Below are 19,716 nucleotides of genomic sequence, written 5' to 3'. Positions count from 1 at the left end.
TAAAATAGTGGTTCTCAACCTATGGGTCAGGACCCCTTTGGGGGTTAACAGTAGCAAAATGACAGTGATGAAGTAGCAACGAAAATAATTTTATGGTTGGGGGGGGGGGTCACCGTAACATGAGGAACTGTATGAAAGGGCCGCGGCATGAGGAAGGTGGAGAACCACTGATCTAAAAGAAGGCCAATCTCTCTCTCTCTCTCTCTCTCTTTCTTTTCTTCCAAACCATTTTATAAGGACCCAATCCAAACATCACACCATTCTATAATTCAATCATATCCAGCAGTGTTGTGCAAGCAAGCATTACCACGATCAGTTTTGAAACATTTTCCTCCTTCTTGTTACTCTTTGGTATCAGCTCCCCATTAGCCTCCCCCCAAAACCTTCCCTGCTATACCCCCACCAGAACCTCTTATTATACTTATTGTCTGTATAGTTTCAAAACCCCCCACCCCCACCAAAAAAGAAAGAAAGAAAGAGTCAAGCACAAGTTTAAAAAATGCCCAGTGGATGGCATGACACGGAGGTCATTCCTGAACAAAGTGAGACCTTTGGCGTAATAAACATAATTGGATTGGTTGCTAGATTAGGAAAGAGATCAAACAGGCGTCAAACTATTTTGAATGTATCGCTCCTCCTCAAGTAAGCAGAGACCAAAAAAGGAAACCTGCTGTTGTGTAGCTTTAAAAAATTCTCTGCAAGATGGAATTGGGGTCAAACAGTAAAACTTCGATTCTGATCTGTAAATCTCTCACTTGCTTCTGTCTCTCCTAAGTGAGTTTTTTAACCTCTAAGTCTCAATTTCCTAACCGCAAAATAGGAATAATACTTTATATGGTGATTTTGAAATCATACATATAAAGCTCTTAGCACAATACCTGAAACATTATGAATGTTCAATAAATGTGAACTTTTATTATAATGATGATTTGATACTATTGGACTCATTTTTTCTCTCTCTAAGTAGTTCTTGGTTATAGTGATATAAATTTATGCTGTATAAATATGATTTCTAGAGATTTTTCTTAACATTTCTTTTATTAAGATGATGAATATAATGTTTTTCAAAGATCTTGGAGTAAAATTTGATAAAGTTGAGGGCTTATGTGAGTTTAAAAAATGTGAATATATGGAACTAAGTCATTCTAACTTAATGATTACAGTCAAAAGTGATATGAATGTAGTTCATTATATCTAAAGAAATGTTTTGCTCTGTATTTATATTTCATGATAATTACATTTTCTTTATTACAGTGTATCATTGTCAATTATTGGAATGTCTCATGAAGTATAAACAAGAAGTCTGGAAAGTAAGTTTTGAGCCACATTTAAATCATAGCCACAAACTTAATTTATAGAACATAGTAAAACATGTTTGCATACTAAAGCAATTTAATGATGTCTATTATTTTTGTGTGGCAGGTCCTATAATTCCTCATTTAGTGGTTAAATTGTTTTTTCATCTAGGGGAGAAATGATACTTTAAGAACACAATGTGTTTACAGAAAAATAATCACGGAATATATCTTCTTTTTGGAATTTTTATTATTATTATTATCCTAACTGGTAAATATTTTGAAAGGTTGCTTAAGAATTTATCCTGTTTTTGAAGAGGAGATGTGGATTCTTGAGCAATGTATTTTAAGCAAATCTATTTTTTAAATGCAGTATTTGACTAAGTGGTTTATGTTCTTATGAAATTTTAACATCAATTTGATTAGAAAATTGTTTGTTAGAAGGTAGTGTACTTTTGGATTCTGCTTGGGGAGGCTGTGTACAGAGAACAGGTACATAGGAAATAATTCAGAGAGCTTCATAGATACTCTGTGAGGCTGGCCTGGATCAAGAGCTTCTAGCCTGGTAAGAGGAGGGAAATTACCCACATCCAGGTGTTGCATGGAGGCCTAATGTAGTAGTGGGTTAAACATTGGTGCAAACTGCAAGGCCAGCAGTCTGAGTCCACCAGTTTGTGCCTGAGAGACAGACAAGGCTGTCTGCTCCCGTATGGAATTTCAGTCTTGGAAACCCACAGGGACAGTTCTACTTCGTCCTAAAGGGTCACTATGCGTCGGAAGCAGCTGGACGGTAGTGAGTTTGTGGCAGGAGCGACCTGTACTGTTATTTGCTGATGCTAAGTAAACTTGCTTCATATTTCCTGTAGGATCTTTTATTTGCTGATGCTAAGTAAACCTGTTTCATATTTCCTTTAGGATCTTTTATACGTGATAGCCTATGGTCCTTCCCAAGTGAAACCGCCGGCTGTGCAAATGCTTTTCCACTACTGGCCCAATTTAAAACCTCCTGGGGCAATAAGCGAGTACAGGGGGTTGCAGTACACAGGTAAGAAGAAACTTACTCCGGAATGTCCTACCTTGACTTCTATGCCCCATTTGTCTCACCAATTTCTTTACTTACTTTTAAATCTACTTGCTTATCTCGATCTTGCTTTTGAACGTGTTCAAAATCTCTTCCCAGATGATGTGGTGCACAAAATAATTAATTAAAAACATTCGCAACACTGTAGCAAATTATGGAAGTCCCAGTCCAATTTGCTATGTAATTGATCTATGGATTGAACTCTTGTACATCAATTCCTACCCCGATGCAAGGAGAGAGCACAATGCTGCAGTTTGGTTCATTGTTTACCAAAACCCAGGATGGCTAATTCTTCTCTAACAGGAAGACTTGGAGCATTTCCCAACAACACTGGTTCATAGTAGCCAACCTTGTCAGAACAATTGATGAGTATTGGGTTTATTAATAACTGAGAAATTAACATTAGACTTTCAGTGTAAAGACATCCATTTGCCAAGCAAACAAAAATCAATCTCCACACCGAAATTAAAAAAAAAATAAAACCTCCAAACTCATCATCCACCTGACTAGCCAACAAACCCAGGATTTAGGCTGTTGTTGATGTTTCTATATTATAGAATGTAGGATGCAACCTATGCAGAAACATTGCTACAGAAATACCAGTTATAATAACAAGCAATGAAATTGTGTCTCTGCCCAAACATCTGACACCCATCTTTCAAATACATTAATCATAATCTCAGCTCAAAAAATGCAAATTAAATCTGTTAGTTTCTTACTTAAACACATGACAGTGCTACATGAAGATTACAACATCGTCCTTGCTTCTGCAGATGAAAATTGGTCTATGATGGGCTCAGAGTCTTTGAGTTGGAGTTGACTCAATGGCAGTATTTCTAAACTCAATGGAGCAGGATCTCAGTCTGCTTTGACACCTGGAAGTCCTCAAATAGGAACCCATTAGTCTTAATTTGCCTAGTGAAGCACTGGGCTGCTAACTGCAGGGTAGATGGTTCAAACTCACCAGCCTCTGTGTGGGAGAAAGAGGAGGTTGTGTGCTTCTTTAAAGATTTACAATCTTGGAAATCCTCTACAGTGTGGCTATGAATCAGAATTGATTCGATGGCAGTGGGTTTTGAATCATGATCTCATGATGGAGACTTGAATGGTTATTGGAAATTGTTCAGTGGTCCCTGCCTGCCCCACGCCCTTTCAGGGGCTCCACAGACAAGTGTGTGTCATAGTTGTCCTACTTAGACGTCCTCTGAGATCTTAACTCCTGCTCCCCATCCCCCCCCCATATTAGTATGCCTACTTTTCTGAATCCGGATAGGTGAATTTGTTTGCAAGATTTGTTTATATTATAAAGTATTCTGAGATTATATACTGGTGTTATCAGAAATGATGTATTTGTTGATTTAGGTGGTTCTAAGGAAATTTAACTGGATTCAGTGGTCTGTTGTATGCTCCTGATAAAAGAAAGGTGTTATGTTAAAGAGACATGTTAGAGACATTAAAACCTGGTTTTTTATTTTGGTTTGTTTGTTTTAATTTTTGTTGGGGGTACTTGGTGTGCTTAGTCTAAACTCAGAATATATTCCATTGACCTTAGTGATAATAATTATATTTTTGGCAGGAGTTACTATTATTGGTGTTTGGTGTCATTGAGAGTAGAGACAGTTTCTGTTTGCTAAGTGGGTTGTTTACATTTAAAAGCACCTAAAAGATGGAAGAGTTAGTGGAATAAAGGGTGAAATGACTGAAATAATGACCGCAACCCCTTCCAATAAGATCTCTACAATAAACACCCAAGTGCTATCCAGATGGATATCAAGTGGAATTTGTTTATTTGATAACTATTTGATGAGCAATTGCTATGTCCACCACTTGTCTCTTGGTTTGTTGTACTGTGGTGACTTACGTGTTACTTTAGAGGTGGAAGTAATTCAAGTGCCAGCAGAGTCATCGAAGGGAGTTTTCAGACTATAAACAGGCTACGAGGGAGGCTTTTGACTTCGGGGAGGTTCGCCTTGGAAAACCTATGAACAGCAGTGGAACGTCGTCAGAAATGGGCGGAAGACGAGTCCCTCATCTTGGAAAACACGACCAGAAAAGAACTGCCTCCTGACATTAGAATCGACATGAACGCTGCTGATGGAGTGAATCTTCCAGAGCCTTCATCTGCTGACGGAACCCAGCTCCAAATACAAAGAGCCGTCTGGAAACATCCACGAAGGATCTGAGTGTGGAATGACGATGCACAGAAACGGGGAAATCATAAAACATGAATGGGACACATAAGAATCACTAACCTAGGCGTAAGTGAACCGAAATGCATTGGCGTTGGCCATTTTGAGTTGGCCAATTTTATGGTTTATGATACCAGGAATGACAAATTCAAGAGGAATGGCCAATTCAGAAACAAGAACGTTTCAAGGTCTGTCTTGACATACAGTGCTATCTGTAATAGGATAATGTCTCTACTCCTAGCAGTCGAACATCATGGCTTGAGCTAGGTGCTCCTTAGGCCTCCAACTAACATCATTGCTCTTCAATTCTTCAAAGAGGCTCTGTGTAGTGGATTTGCCCAATGTAATGCCTCATTTCATTTCTTGACTGTGCTTCCATGAACTTTGCTTGTGGATCCAGGAAAATGAAATTTGTAAGAACTTCAGTCTTTTCTCCATTGATAATGATGTTGTGTATTGGTCCGACTGTGAAATTTTCTGTGTGCTTTACGCTGAGTTGTTACCTATACTGAAGGCCGTAATTGTGATTTTCTTCAGCAAGTATTTCAATTCATCTTCACTTTCGGCAAGTAAGGGTGTGTCATCTGCATATCGCAGGTTGTCAATAAGCCTTCCTCCAATCCCGATGCCCTGCTCTTCCTCAAGTAGTCCAGCTTCCTGGCTTATTTGCTCAGCATACAGACTGAACAAATATGGTAAAAGGTTATAACTCCGACAGTCCTGATTTTAAATCAACAGTATTTCCTTCTTCTGTGCTCTTGATCCATGTACAGGTTCCATATGGATACAATGGAGTGTTCTGGAATTCCCATTCTTTTCAGTGTTGTCCACAATTTATTGTGGACACACAGACATATGCCTTTGCACAGTCAACAAAATACAAGGAAATATCTCCCTGGTTTTCCCTGTTTTCAGCCAAGATCCATGTGACATTAGCAAAATGACATGCCAACTAATTTTCAGAATCCTACCTGAATTTCTGGCATATGTTCTAATAGCTGATATTCGATCATGTTCAGCAAAACTTTATTTGTATGCGGTACTAAATGATATCACTCGATAATTTCTGCATTGTGTTGGGATACCGTTATTTGTAATGGGCACAAAGAAAGCTCTCCTCCCGTTGATTGGCCAAGTTTTGGTATACATAAGCAAATGCTTCCTCCGCTTGCTGAGACATTACAGATGGTGTCCCATCAATTCTCGAGTCTTGCTTTTGACTAATGCCTTCAGTGCAGCTTGCACTTCTTTCTTCAGTACTATTAGCTCTTGATCAGATGCTGCATCTTGAAATGGTTGACCGCCAGCCATTTATTTTTGGTCAATGATTCTGAGTATTCTTTCCATATTCTTTTAAAAAAATCATTTTACTAGGGGTTCGTACAACTCATCACCATCCATCCATCCATCCATCCATCCACCCATCCATCCATCCATCCACCCATCCATCCATCCATCCACCCATCCACCCATCCATCCACCCACCCATCCACCCATCCATCCATCCATCCATCCACCCATCCACCCACCCACCCACCCATCCATCCATCCATCCATCCATCCATCCATCCATCCATCCATCCATCCATCCATCCATCCATCCACCCACCCACCCATCCACCCATCCACCCATCCACCCATCCACCCATCCACCCATCCATCCATCCATCCATCCACCCATCCATCCATCCACCCATCCATCCACCCATCCATCCATCCATTGGGTCAAGCACATTTTTACATTTGTTGCCATCATCATTCTCAAAACATTTACTTTCTACTTGAACCCCTGGTTTCAGTTCTTAATTTTCCCCTCCTCCCTCTCCCACCCTGCATCCCTCACAAATCCTTGATAATTTGTAAATTATTGTTATTTTTTCATGTCTTACACTGTCCGATGTCTCCCTTCACCCACTTTTTTGTTGTCCATCTCCCAGGGAGGGGGTTATATATAGATCATTGTGATTGGTTGCCCCTTTATCCCCCACCATCCCCTTCCCCTCCTGGTATCGCTACTCTCATTATTGGTCCTGAGGACTTTATCTGTCCTGGATTCCCTGTGTTTCCAGTTCCAGTCTGTACCAGTGTACATCCTCTGGTCTAGCCAGATTTGTAAGGTAGAATTGGGATCATGATAGTGGGGGGAGGGGGGAAAGAAACATTAAAGAACTAGAGGAACGTTGTATGTTTCATTGGTGCTACACTGCACCCTGACTGGCTCGTCTCCTCCCTGAGGCCCTCTGTAAGGGGATGTCCAGTTGCCCACAGATGGGCTTTGGGTCTCCACTCCACACTCCTCCTCATTCACAATGATATGGTTTTCTGTCTTTTGATGCCTGGTACCTGATCTTATGTTTCCTCATTGTTCATTTTTTTTTTGCACCCAGAGAATCCCTCAGTATTTCAACTCTAGAATTGAAGTGTTTCTTCAGTTTAACATATGCTGCGCATATTCTGCCTCGTGGCTTTCTAACCGCAGTCTGTGCACATTTCATCATGGTGCCTTGTCTTCTCGAGCTGCTCGTTGAAGTTTTATGCTCAGTTCTTTACTTCATCATTTCCCATTTCCTTTGTGGTTGTTTCCTAGGTGTCATCAAGTTAGATCCAACTGATAGGGACGTTGTGCACAATGGAAGGAAGCCCCGAGCGCTCCGGTGCCATCCTCACGATCGTTCCTTCGCAGCCCCGGTGTCTGTCCCTCTCCGTGAGGGCCTGCCTCCTTCAGAGGTGGATTGACACTCTGGCTGTCCATTTCCTCCCGCTACTCGATATCCAGTAGCACATTTCAGAGGCTCTTCTGACACCCACTTTGCTCTTTGGTTTCTTTCCTATATTTTTGATAACACTTTGCTTTATTCATGTTTGATATTCTAGATGCTATTCACAACTCCTGAGATCTTTAGTCCTCAGTGTTTAATATGTGAAATCTGTTCTTAAGATAGTCTCCGAATTTAGGCGGGATATACATAAGGACATAGGATATATCTATCTATCTCTATCTAATCTATATCTATATCTATCTATATAACATTTGTGTGTGTGGACCTCTTTTACTTTTCAGCATCAACTTGATCTTACAGATGCTCATTTGATGGCTTCTCCTGTCCCGCAATTAAGGACTTCTTCCAACCCCTGCCTTTGTTTTGCTGATGATACTGAGCTTTCCCCCATGTTGTCCTTGTTAGGTGCTATTGCGTCAGTTCTGACCCACAGCAACCCTATGCACAATCGAACGAAACACTGCCCTGTCCCGCACCATTTCCACAATTGTTCCTGTGCTTGAGCCCATTATTGCAGCCACTGTGTCCATCCGTTTCCTTGAAGGCCTTCCTCTTGTTTGCTGTCCATCTCCTCTACCAACCAGGATGTCCTTCTACAGGGACTGATCTCTCCTGCAACACGTCCAAAGTACGTAAGACCTTAACCTCTTCCCATAGATATAGTTCCTTTGATTCCTGTGCATTCTATTTGGTGAGACCCGTGTGGATAGTAACTCTTTGTGTTATTGAAAAGAGGTCGGGACAATGAAGAAATAGGTGGTCTTGCAAAGTTCAATGATACGATGTGCACTTTCATTCTATTGCCGCAGCCAGCTGTGCTTCCCAGCTATTGATCCTCCTCTTGTTTCCAACTTCCCAATTTTAGTTGCTAATAATTTTCGATGCATCTTGATTGCTTGTTGATCAATTTCAGGTTGAAGAGTTTGGTAAACTTTCTCAATTTCTTCATTACTAGCCTTCATGTTTGGTGTGTGGATTTCAGTGATAGTTGTCTTTACTGATCTTTCTGATAGGCATACAGATTTTTAACAGTCACAAACAGCATTGTACGTCAAGATAGATCTAGAAATGCTTTTTTTTCCCTTCACTGTGTAACCCACTTCAGTGCCTGAAGCCCACGGGGGTAAAGCCAGGCAATGGTTTGGGGTGACAGTTTGCTTTTGCATGGGACACTGTGAGAGGCCCTTGGGATTGGACCTAGAAATGCTCTTTTTGACGACAATTGTGATGCCATTTCTCTTGAATTTGTCATTCTTTGCATAGTAAACAATATGATTGTCTGGCTGAAAATGGCCAATCCAGGCCCATTTCAGCTCCCTAATGCCTAGGTTATAGAGCTTTATGTGTTCTATTTCATTGTTGACCACTTCTCGTTTTTGTAGATTCATACATCATACATTCCACGTTCCATTTATTATCCGATGTCTGAGCTGCTCCTTCTCATTTTGAGTCGTGCTCTGCCAGCAGACAAAGACCCCGAAGTCTCACTCCATCCACTCCATGACGTCATCTCTCCTTTGCAGAGGCTGCTCTTCTCCACTCCTATTGTGAGTGCCTTCCAACCTGAGCACCCCATCTTCGGGCTCCATATCTGACAATGTTTCATACATTTTCAGGGGCTGATTCTTCAGAACTTGATAGCTCATTCTTTCTTCATAGACTATTATTTAAAAAAATCATTTTATTGGGGGCTCTTACATCACTTGTATCAAGAATAGTTGTACATATGTTGCCATCATCATTTTATAAACATTGACTTTCTATTTGGTATCAGCACCCCCCTCCAACCCTCATGACCCCTTGGTAAATGATAAATTATAATTATTTTCATATCATACACTGACTGCAGTCTCCCTTCACTCACGTTTCTGTTGTTCGTCCCCACCCCCTCCGGAGGGGGTGTTATGCGTCGATCATTGTGATTGGTTCCTCCTTCCTCCCCTCCTCTCCCCACATCCCCCTGCCCTCCTGTTATCACTACTCCCATTCTGTTCCTGAGGGGTTTATCTGACCTGGATTCTGTGTGTCCTAAGCTCTTATCTGTACCAGTGTCCATGCTCTGTCCAATCTAGCTATTGAAAGGAAAGACTGGAGTCATGGTAGTGGGGGACAAGGAAGCCTCAAAGAACTGGAGGAATATTGTGTGCTTCATGGTGCTATACTGCGCCATGGTTGACTCATCCCTTCCTTGTGGCCCTTCTGTGAGGGGATATCTAATTGCCTACCAATGGGTTTTGGGTCTCTGCTCTGACTCCCCTCATTCTCAACAATATGTTTTTTGTGTGTGTGTGTTGTTGTTTTGGGTCTTCTGGTGCCTGTTACCTAATTCCATCAACACCACATGATCACACAGGTTGGTGTGCTTCTCTCCTGTGGCCTTGTTGCATCTCTGCTGGATAGCTGATTAACTTCAAGCCTTTAATACCTTAGATGCTCTATCTTTTGATAGCTAGGCACCATCAGCTTTCTTCACCACATTTGCTTGTGCACCCATTTTGCCTTCAGCAATTGTGTCGGGAGGGTGAGCATCACAGAATGCCAGGTTGTTCGAACAGTGTTCTTGCGTTGAGGGAGGGCTTGCGCAGAGTCCCAAAGTTCATCCACTACCTCAGTGTCTTGCCATATAAATATATGTACATAGGCCAATACCTCTATTATTATGAATTAATGTATTTACATATGCACACACCTATGTTTATACCTCTCTCCATAGCTTTGCTTCCTAGATCTTTCCTCTGTTTCCTTTTACCTTCCTCCTGCCCCACCACCATGCTCGCCCTTCTTCTGCCTCTTAGTGTTTCCTCTAGCTAGATTGCTGTTGCTCCGACACCCCCAGGGTCTCTACATGCTCCTTGTTGTGGTTTTTAATTCCCTAGTTGTTCCTCTGTCGATGGCATTGTGTGCTCACTGCTCCCCTCTCCCCCTGCAAGTCCCTCTGGACTCATCGGTTTTGTTGCTTTCTCCTCGGTCTTGCTTCCCATGCCTGTCTTATATTGGCAGGCAAAACAACAGCAACAGAGACAAAACAAAAAGAAAACAAAAGAGTGAATAAAAAGAAAAGAAAGAAACCAAGCAAAAAAAAAACAAAAAGCCTACATAATTCTAGGCCTGTTTGCTGCCCTTCATGACTACCTTACCACCTGAAACTCCGTTGAAACCTGTTCACCTTGGGTGACCCTGCTGGTAATTGAAATTCTAGTGGCACAACTTCCAGTATCACAGCAACATGCTAGTCAGCACAGTGAGACAAACTGACAGACCAGCGATGGAGCTTAAGATGTAACCTGTATTATTTCAATTCTATAAAATAAGGAGTGGGATACAGTTTAAATAATGTGCAAATTAATACAAATTATAAGGCATAGATTTCATATTTAAATCTAGATCATCTTAATTGATAACCACTATTTTTGTATTATAAGGATGTGATACTACTTCTAATAATTCAGTTCTTTAATTTGGTTTTAATTTCAACATATCATTTTTGGAATTGCTTTAATAATAAGGGTATCAGTATTTGTATGACTTTACAATCTCAAATAGTCTTAATAATAAAAATTATATTGAGGCAATATTTTATGGGATTTGGAAGCTCAAGATGAAATGGTTTCTTAGGGAGGAGTGGTTTTTATATATTTTTCAGTGATTTATTTTTAGACACTAGTTTTTGTCATATTAAAATTTGCTCATAATACACATAGAAATGTGTAAGAAAAATTACTAATACCCTCCCCCCAATCATTGTTAACGTTGGGTATAATTTCTTCAACATTTCATTATGAACTTTCAGATATACAGAAAAGTTGGAAGAAGAATGCTATGAATACTCATAGGTCCTCCATCAAGATTCAGCATTTGTTAACAGCTTGCTATATTTATATTTATCTGTATGTGTGTAAATTGCGTATTGCCTCTCAACTATAACAGGAATATTCCCAGGTCTTAGGCACAAAATCAAATAATGAGCTTTTGTGATCTATACTATCGTTTTCTTTTGGGTTTAATAGTATTTATCAATAACAGCTACTTCAATTATTTTTGCCATTAAATATAACTCTTAAAGATGCAAAACACTCTACTTTCAATTGTTAATGAAAATAGCCATATGCTGTTCTACACAGTGATGCTTCTGTGGGGGAGAAATACAATCTTCAACAAATTGCTGTGATAGTGTCCTAACTTGTAAATAATTGAGACTTTGTTAGCAAAACACATCATAGGTTAAATCTTTAAGCTATGGGATGAAAGATAATGCATAAACTATGCATTTCCAGCATAGCAACTGCCACAAAACCAGAGAATGCAATTGCATGGTAGCATTGCAAGGTCAACTTCGCTCTAGGCCGCCAGTTATCTAGTCCCACAAAAGTACATTTGGATTCTTAAATTCAGTGTGAGAAGATATAACTGTTTTTTATATTACAATTCCTCATTTTGAGTTGTTAATATTTTACCATCTTTTTATGATCTTGAGTTTGTGTTCATCTAACCTGTGTGTATATGCATGTACTAGTATGTAGACATATAAATGCACACATTATCATTGTTCATGAAGCATCTTCCACTATGTGCGTTCTCCTGATTATCTTCCTTCTCCTTCCATTCTCTAAAGGACCTCTGACAGGTGCTTATCTGTTAACGGAAAGGTTGCAAGTTCTAACCCATCAGTGACTCTGCAGGTGAAAAGACCTAGCAATATGCTTCTTAAAGATTATGGCTTTGGAGACCCTATGGGAAGTTCAGTAAGACTGTAGGATTAAGTACAGTCTCTTTGAGTTGGAATTGATTCAATGGAAGTGGGTTAGGGTCACACTAGCGTTGGCCTGGTAACCACAAGACCAGCAGTTCAAACCCACTAGTCACTGTGTGGGAAAAGGATGAGGCTGTCTGCTCCTGCAGCATTTACAGTCTTGGGAACTCTATAGATGGTTGCTACAGGTCAGAATTTATTCAGTGGGCTTGGCTTGGTTTATTCCATAGGTAACAAATAACGTACTTTCCTGCTTTTGAGTTGTATGTAAATCGAATGACACTGTGTGTAGTTTCTGCAAGGTCAATGACTAGTCTGGGACTGCTGCATCAGAGGGCATGCATATGGGAAGACTAAAAGAATGAGTGAAAAAATGCCATTATTTCCCATGAGCTCTTATAGTCAACATTGATTGATAGTCACTTTTCCAAAGCAGTTGTATTGTACTCCCATTGATAGTGTTTGAGAGATCTTTCATATTTTCTTCCACAGTTGGCTACGATTTTGCCTTGTTAGTGTTTTAAAATTTAGCTCAACACTTAACTGAAAACAGCTTTCTTCTTTACTGCTCAGTAGTACCATTTTAGTCATAAATCAAGTATCTGTTTAATAAAGTTTATGTTTCTGGATTCTTGATTTTGTTCAATTGATGTATTTGTCCTTTAACAATGTCACATTGTCCTAATTGCTTAGCTCGATGATAAATTCTGATATCCCAAAGTGCAAGCTCCACTACCTTGTGGTGGTTGTTGCTCTCCTCTTCCTGTTCCTGTTTCTTCATCTTCTCATTCCCTCCTCCTTCTTCAAGAACTTATCATCTATTTCTAGCTCTTTGCTAGGGTAAAGCGTTTGTTAAGTTAAACAAGCACAAATATAAATTCAAACTGCTAGGATTGGGATTGCAATTGACTTGAGTCTGTAGATCAAATTGGGAAACTGACATCTTCATACTACCAAGTCTTCCAATCCATGAATATGGTATAGCTTTTATTAGATTTTCTATAGTTTCCCTCAGTAGTGTTTTATAGGGTTCTGTGGCAAACTATATCTCCTATGTATTACACCTGTTGATTTTACATTTCTATTGATGTCGTTGTCATATGGACATGTAATTACATTTGGTATATTGATCTTGCTTTGAGAAACCTCGCTAAATCTCTTTTTACTTTTAATAATTGACTTGTAGTTTTAGTTCATTTTTCATGTTTATAAGTGTATTAGTGATTAATAATAGCAGTTTGATTTTTCCTTTCCAAAAGTCTTTAAGCTTTCTGTTTTCTTAGCTCGCCTTATTATACCTCTTACATTATGCCAATGTCTAAGTTAGTTCTTTTGGGGTTTCTTCTTTGTTGTTGCGTTAGTTGTAATCGAGTTGGTTCCGACGCAGTGATCTGATGTAAAACATAGTAAGACATCACCCAGTCCTGCAACATCCTCACAACTGTTCTTATATTGGAGCCCATTGTTGGAGCCACTGTGTCAACCCATCTCGTTGAAGGCCTGCCTGTTCTTTGCTACCGCTCCACTTTATCAGGGACTGGTCTTTCTCTAGGGACTGGGTTCTCCTGATTCCATGTTCAAAGTACATGACTAAGAAACTAAGTCTCACCATCTTTGCCTCTAAGGAGCTTACTGGCTACACTTATTCCAAGCCAGGTTTGTTTGTTCTCTAGCAGTCCATGGCACGTTCAATATTCTCCAGCATCATAATTCAAATGCAGTGATTCTTCCTAGGTCTTCCTTACTCCAGGACCCATGTTCACATGCATATGAAGCAATTGAAAATACCATGGCATGGGTCAGGCACCCCTTAGATCCCAAGTAACACCCTTGTTTTCCAATGCTTTAAAGAATCTTGTGCAGCAGATTTATCTAAAGCAATGTGTCCATCCATGAGTAAGCAAGACCAAAAAATCCATGACAGCTTAAATCTTCTGTCCATTTATAATGATGCTGCCTATTGGTCCATTTGTGAGGATTGTGTCTTCTTTGCAACGAGTTGTAATGCTGTAATCCCTGTTCTTCGTCAGCAAGTGCTCAGGTCCTTCTGACTTGCAGCAAGCAAGGTGTGTCACCTGCAGATTGCAGTTTGTTAAGCCTTCCTCCACTAGGGATCCTGCATTCTTCTTCAGCTAATCCAGCTTCTCTGATGACGTGCTCAGCAGAAAGATTGGACAAGTATGGTGAGAGGCTACAACCCTGATGCCCACCTTTCCTGATTTTGCACAACTGCCTCTTCATCCATGTACAAGTTCATCATGAGCCCAATGATGACTTACAGTTTTCTCAAGGGTGTTCATAGATTGTTATGCTCCCCATAGTTGCATGCCTTTGCGTAATCAATGAAACACAAAGTTATTTAGAAAAATGATTGATTTCCAAATACATGGGGATTTTCCCACTTAGGATTTTCGTGTTGATTTATAGCTAAATTCCTTTGGGATCAGGTAGCAACTTTGCATTATTTCATTCTTTGGCCTTTTAAATTTTTAAATGATATTGTAGTGTCAGGCATATGGTCAATCTAGTAAATGTTCCTTATATACTTGAAGCATCGATTGCAGTTGGCATTTATGGATATAGGCTTCTACACGAGTCATTAAATGGATTTTGTTACTGGTGTGGTTCAAATTGTCTATATTTTTAATGAGCTTGTGTTACTTTCTTTAGCATTTACTGAAATATGAGGGTTAAAATCTGCTAATATGATTATAGATTTGCCTGTTTCTCTTTGTATAGTTCCTTATATATTTTGAGGTTGTATTATCAGATGCATAAAATTTAGGATTAGCCTATATTTATTTTGAATTTAGGATTTTTATCTTGTTTACCTCCAGTAATGCTTTTGGTCTTAATTTTTGCTTGGTCATATTCATCTATATTTATATGACACTAGCTTCCATGAATGCTTGTGTGGTATAGTACTTTCCATTCTTTACTTACATTTTTTCTTTGGCATTCTTATATATCATGTGTGCCTTGTAAGCTGCATATAGTTTTTTTTACTCATTTTCATAATATTTATCATTTAACTGAATTATTTAATCTATATGTATATAATATAATTATTGCTATGTTTGATTTTAAGTCCACATTTTCTGTGTGCTGCTTTCTATTTTTCCTGCCTTTTCTGTGTTCCATCCACTTTGCTTTTCTTTTGTATTGATGGAGTATATTTGAATACTTTATTACTCCATCTTTATCTTAGTGGATTGTTCCGTTTTCTACTATTAAGGGCAACCCCAGAGATTATAACATGCATTCTTGACTTATTGATGTCTACTATAAAATTATAGAATGCTTAGAAAATATGAACTTCTTTTATAGCCTCCTGACCTCTATGCCACGTCTCTGTGCCACACAGCAGTATTGTCTTATAATTCCACAAAGCATCATTATTACTGCATTCATTAGGTTATCTTTCTTTTCTTCCTTTCTGTATCTGTAAGCTCCCATCCAAAATTTACCTTTTTAATCTCCAGAATATGACTGTAATATTTTATTCAGCACTATTCTTCTGGGAAAAAACTTTATCAGTTTGTGTTTGTCTAAAAATGTCTTTTTTCATCTTTAGTTTTTAAGGGATATTTACCTTCTGTCCGCACTCCTTCCTTGACTTCTCTTGTACTGATTGAGTACTGAGTGCATTTGAGTATTTTATGACTCCATCTTTATCTTTGTGAGTATAGAATTCTAAATTAGTGGCAATTATCTTTTCATATTCTGAAGATATATCATCTTTTCATTTCATTGTTTCTGTTGAGAAGTTAGCTGTCAGTTATTGATGTTCTTTTGATGGTACTTTTTGATCTCATCATTTAAAATGTTTGTCTTTATTTTTATTCTTCTAGAAGCTTTACCCATGATATAGTTAGTTATGGTATTACTTATATTTGTCTTTTGGGAAGGTCATAGTACTTTTTGATTCTGTGTCTTTTGTCAATTTTGGAAAATAGGCATTTTTGCTTTATTTAGTGCTAAATAAGTACTTAATTAAGATATATTTTACATGTGATATATATGTATATAAAGTATACAGTTGAATAAATTTAGAGAAATATATACCCTTCAGGTAACCATCGTCCTGACAAATAGAAAGGTACTATGCCATGGCATTACATAGAACCCGTATGTGATGACATTCTAGTTCCGCTCCAGGCAGCACTATTTTGCCCTTGTACCGATCATTGCTACCAGGATAGATTAGTGTTGCCTCCTCTTCACGTTCATATAAATGGGATCAAATATATGTGCTGTTGTGTCTGACTTCAATGATTCAACCTAATATTCATGAGATTAATTCATATTGTTGAGAATCCTAGAAGTCTTTGTATTCTTTCTTTGGACTTTTTATTCTCGAATAAGTATTTTGTTGAATGAACATGCCACAATTTGTTCCATCTTCCCATTGATGTATATATATTTGGATTGTTTCCAATTTCTGGACTCTGGCTAAAGTAGGAACCATGATGTTGCCATGGTTAAAGCATCCAGCTGCTGTCCAGAACCTCGGCCATTCAGACAGCAGGTGCTCTGTGGGAGAGAGGTAGAAATCTGTTTATGGACAGAATTACAGCCAGGAAAACTCTATGAGGCAGTTCTAATCTGCCCTGCTAGGGTCACTTTAAGTTGGCATCAATGCCAAGCTGGTAGGATTTGGTTTATGAACTTTATGTATGATTCTCATTGTGGGCATATGTATTGCTTTTGGGGGCTATATATCTAGGAGTAGATTTTTTTAGGTCATATAATTTATTAAAATGTGTAAAAGTCCTTTAAAGTGATTATGCTATGTTTTGAATAATATTTTATTAACATAACTTACTCATTCCAGTATACTCCTTCCCTTCCATACTGATTATGCTATTTTATATTTTATCCAACAACATATGAGATTTTCATTTACTCCATACCTTGGCTAACACTATCAATTGCCAGACTTTTAATTTCAGTCATTTTGGTGGTGTGTGTGTGTGTGTGTGTGCGCGTGTGTGGTTTTAATTGACATTTTCCAGATGGCTGATGTTAAGTATCTTTGAGTGTTCATATTGATCATATATCTTATTCTATGACATACCTGATGTATATTCATTAATTGGGTTGTTTTCTCATAATTGATATGCAGTTATTATTTTGTTATTTTTGCAATCTGATGAGTCCCTTATCCAATTTATATATTACTGTTTTGTTGTCTTTTGATGATTTTGTTTTTATTTTACTAAAGTAACTTTTATTTTTATTGTTATTATTATGTACTTAATGCCTTTCATGTTCTGTCTAAGAAATATTTACCTCTCTAAGGTGTAGTGTGGCTATGTGTTGGACTGCAATCTGAAAGTAGGCAGTTCGAAACCACCAGCCCCTCCGAGGGAGAAAAACCAGCCTTTCTTCTTTTGTTAACGATTACAATCTCTGATTATGATCGAGGGTTGTTATGAGTCAGAGTTGATTCAATGTCAGTGGGTAAAGGTTATAAAGATGTTCTATGTTTTCTTTCAGAAGATTTATAGCTTATGCTGCACATGTAAGTCTATGATCCATCAAAGAAATTTAATTTTGTGTATATATGTGTGCATGTGTTATGGTTAATTTATTTCCCTATGAATTATTCCAGCACAGTTTATTGAAAATATTGCCCTGTTTTCTTTGAATTACATACATGTCTGATCATGTATGTGTAAGTATATTTCTGGACTTGTAGTCTGTTTTTCTGATCTATATCTCTATCCTTAAATTAGTACAAGACAGTACACCCCCACCCAAAAGCAGAATTTTTTTCAAAGCTATATATTTAAATTTTTAGACAAAACAACCTTATCACCTTCAAAGTAGTCTCCTTTACACTTAATACATTTGTCAAATTTGCGATTCCTTCATGGAAACAGTTTTCAAACTCATGTGTTTGGATGGCTGACAGCTCCTTCCTCATTTTTTTCTTCACCTCTTCTATGTTGTCAAATCGCTGTCCTTTCATGTCCCCCTTCATTCGCGGAAACAAAAAGAAGTCTCATGGAGCAAGGTCAGGTGAGTCAGGTGTGTGGGTCAAGAGAGGCATGCTGCTTTTTGCCAAAAACTGGCGCACTGACATGGCTGTATGAGCAGGTGCATTGTTGTGGTGGCAAACCAGCACCCTGCCTGCCACCAATAAGGCCATTTTGGTCACACACTGCTTCCCAATCTTTTCAGAACCTCTAATAGAAAGCTCCATTAACAGTCTTACCTGGTGGAATGAACTCCAAAGGCGCTCTCCCCTTCACATCAAAAAACCAAATAAGCATCCTCTTGAACTTTGATGTGGCGTCTTCCACTGGTTTGACTGATGTTTGCTTTGGGGTTTATAAGAATAGCACCATGTCTCATCACTAGTAATGACCTTGGGAAAAAGTCTGGGTTGCTTAGGAGCTGTTCTTTTAAAGCACGGCATGTTTCCACTCCACACTCTTTTTCCTGGTCAGTCAGAACCTGAGGCACCAATTTCACAGAGACCCTTCTCATTCCCAAATCCTCCATTAAAATCTACCGACTGAGCTCCAAAGTAGTTCAGATAACTTCCCCGTTTCTTCAGTGTTCTGTCATCAGTCTTTGAGCACAAGTGCGTGCATTTTGTTGACATTTTCATCCATTTGGGAAGCTGATAGATGTCCAGAATGGAGTTTGTCATCAATCGACATTTCACCTTTTTTGAAATGAAAAACCACCTAGACACCTGAATTTTCCCTCTAGTGGTGTCCTTGTAAGTTGCTTTCAACATCACAATGGCTTCTGTGGCATTTTTCCCTAGCAGGGAACAAAATTTCACAGCCTTTGCTGTTCTCTTAAATCTGCAATCACAAAAAGCGAGGTTCAAGTGAAACTGCTTTTACGAAAAAATTCGGAGAGACCAGAGAGAACCTTCCCAGGCGATGCCACTGGGTGCACTAACTCTCACCTAGTGTTGCAGCAGGATAAATGCGTACTACTAAAGCTCCGCCCAGTGGAGCTTTTCTTGGGGGGGGGATGGGATACCCCATTATATAAACTGTCTTAAGTACTTCAGCTTAGTAGCAAGACTTGAAATTTAGTACAAGTCTTCTTTGAGCACCTTGTCATTTATTTTTTGAACACTTTATTGTGCTTCAGATGAAAGTTGGCATATTCACTAGTTTTCCAGTCACTGACGCATAGATACATTGTTTAGTGACATTGCTTGCAATCCTCTTCCCACTCTCCCTGGCTGGTTTCCATTTGTCGCATTTCCCTGTGTGTCCCTGCCTTCTCATCTTTGGTTTTGGACAAATGGTGCCCTTTTGGTCCCATCTAGCTGACTGTTCTAAGAAGCACATTCTCCAGAGGCACTATCGTTCGTTGTATGGGCCTGCCTATTGCTTGCTTAGCCCTGGTTGTGTAGGGGTTGCGTGTTTGTCTGCTAATTGCCAGGTCAGCAGTGGGAGAGTTATAGTCTCGGGAACCCACAGGGTCAGTTCTCTCCTGCCCTATAGGGTTGCTTGAGTCGGCATTGATTCATGGGAGTGAGTTTGGTTTGTTTGTTTGGTTTTGGCTTATTGTTTGGCTAAAATGTGACCTCTCTTGGAGACCTCTCTTGCTCCAAGTTAGAAGGTTGTTTTAGGTCATAATCTAATGG

The 19,716-nt window shown here is 39.1% G+C and overlaps 1 protein-coding gene and 1 pseudogene across 3 annotated transcripts in view; one reads left to right on the top strand and one right to left on the bottom strand.

Moving 5' to 3' along the window:
* Positions 1-19,716, top strand: part of UNC79 (unc-79 subunit of NALCN channel complex) — a 234,320-nt gene that overhangs the window by 17,664 nt on the left and 196,940 nt on the right. For all 3 annotated transcript variants that reach the window (XM_075531033.1, XM_075531032.1, XM_075531034.1), the window contains exons 3-4: positions 1,255-1,310; positions 2,211-2,340. In XM_075531033.1, the coding sequence (XP_075387148.1) occupies positions 1,255-1,310; positions 2,211-2,340 (186 nt within the window). The remainder of the gene's footprint in view (positions 1-1,254; positions 1,311-2,210; positions 2,341-19,716) is intronic.
* LOC142427128 (small nucleolar RNA SNORA42/SNORA80 family) lies at positions 8,431-8,552 on the bottom strand (annotated as a pseudogene).

This window comes from Tenrec ecaudatus, chromosome 14 (genome assembly GCF_050624435.1).
Source record: "Tenrec ecaudatus isolate mTenEca1 chromosome 14, mTenEca1.hap1, whole genome shotgun sequence".
In the NCBI taxonomy this organism is placed as follows: Eukaryota; Metazoa; Chordata; class Mammalia; order Afrosoricida; family Tenrecidae; genus Tenrec; species Tenrec ecaudatus.
This window is presented reverse-complemented; position numbering and strand designations above follow the sequence as displayed.